The following is a 4,057-nucleotide window of genomic DNA, read 5'->3' on the forward strand; positions in this document are numbered from 1 at the left end:
TGACGATAACAAAGGTTCGAACTGATTAAGACAATAGATCTCTAATTACTTAATTAATAAGGGATGCCATTTAGGCGAAAGCGGTCATATTCTTTAAAACAGAATAGAAGTACAGCCCATCAAATATTAGCTTTATATTCTATGCGAAAGAGAGGTAGATGGGATATTTTTATTTATTATTGTTTGTGTAAGCTTATGGTGAACTTTTGGAACGAGGATTATTTTTGTGGCGCTGATAAATATTATTATTATTATTATTATTGTTTGCGTATTACTTTATTTTTCATAGACACTATTACAATATATTTCGAAATTTTGCCCTAAGCTATTATTTTTCTTCGCTAGTTCATACGTCAGCAAATCAAAATATGACGTCATATGTGTAAATATTTTTATTTTTACACAATTTTTTATTTATCGAAAACATATTTGCGATGTTGGATAAAACTTCATACGAACATTACTCTTAAGGAGCCAGTTTCGTTGTTTCTGTAGGAAATTGTGTAAACTTTCGTTTGAAGTTATAGTAAGTCTGTTTCCACTTTTTTCAGACTGACTTGTTAAATAAAACGTGTTTCTTTTCTTTCTCTTGCTATCTGTTATGTCAAATATGCGTTGATTAGTTTAATCTTATGTTGACGACGTCTTGTGGTAAAGTTGACGTAGCCTCAAGTTGACGTGTAGGAGAAGCGTGGAGTTATAATTAACAATTAACACAAAACAAATTGTTTTGTGCGAAAGTTTCTATATGGATTATATAATGTTGAAAAAGTTTTTGTTATTGAAATTCTTCTTCAACGTGTTAGCTTAGTTATAGCGTGCTTAAAAATGCATCAAGATATTTCTATATTTATTGTAGATCCTGAAGGCCTGGTACGAACAATGTCAGCCTCAGAAACTCATCTTCACTATCGAAGATCGTCGTCAAAAAATGAGGACGCGAGCCGAGTAGAAGCCGTACGTCGTAGTTCAAACGGAAGTAATGAATCTAACGGTAAAAAACAAGCGTCGTTGAATGAAATTCAAGATTTATACAGCGCTTTGCAAGATTTGGTAACAGCAAATGTGACGGCCACGCCTTTACCAACACGTAATCAAAATGTTCGAACCTCAACATCAGATGATGGGAAAGGAAGTCCGCAATTGGAGTCACGTGATAATCCAACCCCCATAAGCAGCACGAACGGTCGTAAGATGTCTGATAAAGACAGCCCAGATAAATCAAAAAACTTCAAACGAGGCTTATCAGCTGATAACGTCGTATCAAGTTTACTTAAAAAATCTCCATTTCCTAGCAGAAAGTTATCGCACGATGTTATTCCTTTATGTAACGAGAGCACGAAACATACACAAAAACATACAAGGTCTTCTTCAGCCACACTTGAGAAAGTAAAAAAGGATGCAAAGATATTTCGACGGGGGTCCAACGCAGACAGCAAGTCACATAAAAGATGGAAGCCGAAGTTGTTTTTAAGAAAACGATCGAAAAGTACGGTAGGTTTAAATGACGAGGAGGAAAAACTCTCATCCGAAGATGGAGCAGAAACTCCCCCGTCATTGCTAAGAGCAAGAAGGTCTTCAGAAGCTGATGTTAACAGGATTAACAACGCCAAGTCTTCGGCGAGAAAAAAACATTCAAAGCAGTTATCTTGCCCCCCTGTTCGTAAACAACGTGGTCTAAGCAAATCAGTGAGTTCGTTGTGCACAGAGAATGTGAAAGACATTGATCAATTAGTCGCGGCATTAAATCTTGAATGCGGCAACGACAAATTTTTAGTGTCAAAAAATGCAAGAACATCGTATAAATCTCCTGAGGGCGAACTAAGCAAACTAGAAAGTTGGTTTGAGAAGGCTGCCGCTGAAGCTGTGATGTACCAATCAAGAGCAGAGTTAGATGATGACTATGATAGAGATCAAACACGAAAAACAGGGCGAGCATCGAATGACGTAGGAAACGAAAAAACTCGGCGAATAAGTGCAAGTAAATTAACTATAAAACGCGGGAATTCAGCAGGTCGAATGAGACCAGATAAAAAACGATTCACTAGGTCTCCACGAAACGATAAAAGTACAGAACGCAATCGAATTAATTCATTGGGTCATGCTAGAAGTACACCAAATTTGAGAGATTACACGCTTGATTCCCCCGTTTCTAGCGGCTCTGAGAGTACAGAGTGTTGTGATGAAACTGAAGATAAATCTTCCCCAGGGCGCGGTAAGCTTTCGAAAAACATCTCATTCGACGAAAATGTTCGCCTACCAAGGGCTCCGATGTTTTATATGCCAGAAAATGAAGACGCAGTAAGTGATAGAAACAAACTTTTAATTAACAAGTCATTGTCAGAAGAGCAACAGAACCAGCTTTTTGAAGAATTCTTTTATAATGGAGAAGATAAAGAAAATTGTCTAAAAAGTCAACAAGAAGCACAAAATCTGTCAGACTCAGTTGTTCACATCAAACAATACCAAAATGGTATCAATAAAGCGAGTCCAAAATCTGTTTTAACGCCTGGTTGTTACATCGAGTTGAAAATAGATGCGTCTGCATTAAAAACAGATGATAATGCAAATTTCTGCCAAAATGGCGGAAAGGAAATGATATGCGACATGAACAACACGATAGGCGATAAAAACTCAATGTGGAGTCGATATCATAACCCTAACGAGAACAAAAAAGTCAAAGCCAGTAAGTTTGTTTACTTTCTGACTGATTGTTAACTTGGTTTAAACAAAGTTTTCCTTTAATCCGACGCCACAATCAAGTTTAAACATTTTCAGAGTATTGACGAAACCCTTTAATGTTTGACTTATATAAATAAAAGATAGAAAATCTAAGATTATTCCATGTTTGGAGAAATTTAAATTTAAAATTTTGTTCTCAGGGACCATTAACCTACGGAGTTGTGAGGAAAGTGCAGTATTGGGTCACTGAACTTTCTTATCAAAAAAAGAACGTGCTATCCCGAAACATCAATTCAGGACATCCCAATATTCCCTAATTGACTTTGTTAAACTGTTTGCAATATACTTTCTATCAACATAAAATTGTTTTTTTATTTATTTCTAGTCATGACGTGATCATAATGGAGAAAAAGATGTAAAACAGTCAGTAACTTCGAGCGTGACAAATATTAATTAATTTTTTTTTTTACTTAAAATCCACCTTCTCGAATAGTAATAATAATAATTTAAGGATGTACTGATTTTCTAGATCAATCATGTCAAATTTGCTAACGGGGTGATTTAAAAATTAAAAAGTATTTCAAATTATTTGGATGATCGAGTCTAACCTAGTGAGATGGGGCAGAATTGCGTTGGCAGCTTACAAATGAGAGGAGCTTAAATAGAGGAAGATATACAACCAAAATGTAAAGAAATCGCCAATGGTTTTTAATGTTTTTATTTTAACGATTCTACATAAAGCACTTCCCTTTCGTTCACCCCGTTGTTTTACTATGAGAGAGGACGACGGCTCCGCTCATAGCAAAAAACCTGTTAACGAGGGTTTAAAGCATTTATTAGGCTGCGTAGATTTGATATTCCAACTTCGCAACCCCTTAATGTTAGCATACACTTTCAACCTTATTCTTTACTTTCCTTTTTGTCTTATTAAAGCTGTCTAATATTAAAATGTATTTCGTAAATATTTTTATAAGTGTAGATATTGTTTATAAATAGTTATATTGAAATCACCAAGATATTATATTTAATTTAATAATAAAAATGTTATGAAAAAAGGTTTTTTTTGTACTAATCCCTCAGCTGCGAACCACATGCCTCTATGGTTTTTTTCTCAGGTACTTTTGTTTATAAGCAACCAAGTTGTTAGGGATTTGGGTCTAAAAACTTAACTGGTGAGATTGAAATTTTGGAAAGTTTTTTTGGAAAGGCTACTGTAAAGGAAACGAGCATGATTTTTAAAAAAAACTCATTTAAATAACCTTTCTTTTTTTATTGAAGAAAAAAAAGAATTCGAATAACAAATACACGTTTCACTAAAACGACCTTATTTACAAAACTACTTTGTTCCCAGTTCCATTTCCACGTGATTTAGAAT

General features: G+C 34.8%; 1 protein-coding gene across 1 annotated transcript; it reads left to right on the plus strand.

Annotated features, from left to right (window-relative positions):
* The first annotated feature begins 417 nt into the window (after nucleotides 1–417).
* LOC130641535 (pre-mRNA-splicing factor CWC22 homolog) lies at nucleotides 418–3,756 on the plus strand. Its single transcript, XM_057448374.1, has 3 exons — nucleotides 418–526; nucleotides 860–2,686; nucleotides 3,068–3,756. The coding sequence occupies exons 2-3, from the start codon at nucleotides 883–885 to the stop codon at nucleotides 3,076–3,078; spliced, it is 1,815 nt and encodes a 604-aa protein (XP_057304357.1). The 5' UTR covers nucleotides 418–526; nucleotides 860–882; the 3' UTR covers nucleotides 3,079–3,756.
* The last annotated feature ends 301 nt before the right edge of the window (nucleotides 3,757–4,057 follow it).

This window comes from Hydractinia symbiolongicarpus, chromosome 4 (genome assembly GCF_029227915.1).
Source record: "Hydractinia symbiolongicarpus strain clone_291-10 chromosome 4, HSymV2.1, whole genome shotgun sequence".
NCBI lineage: Eukaryota > Metazoa > Cnidaria > Hydrozoa > Anthoathecata > Hydractiniidae > Hydractinia > Hydractinia symbiolongicarpus.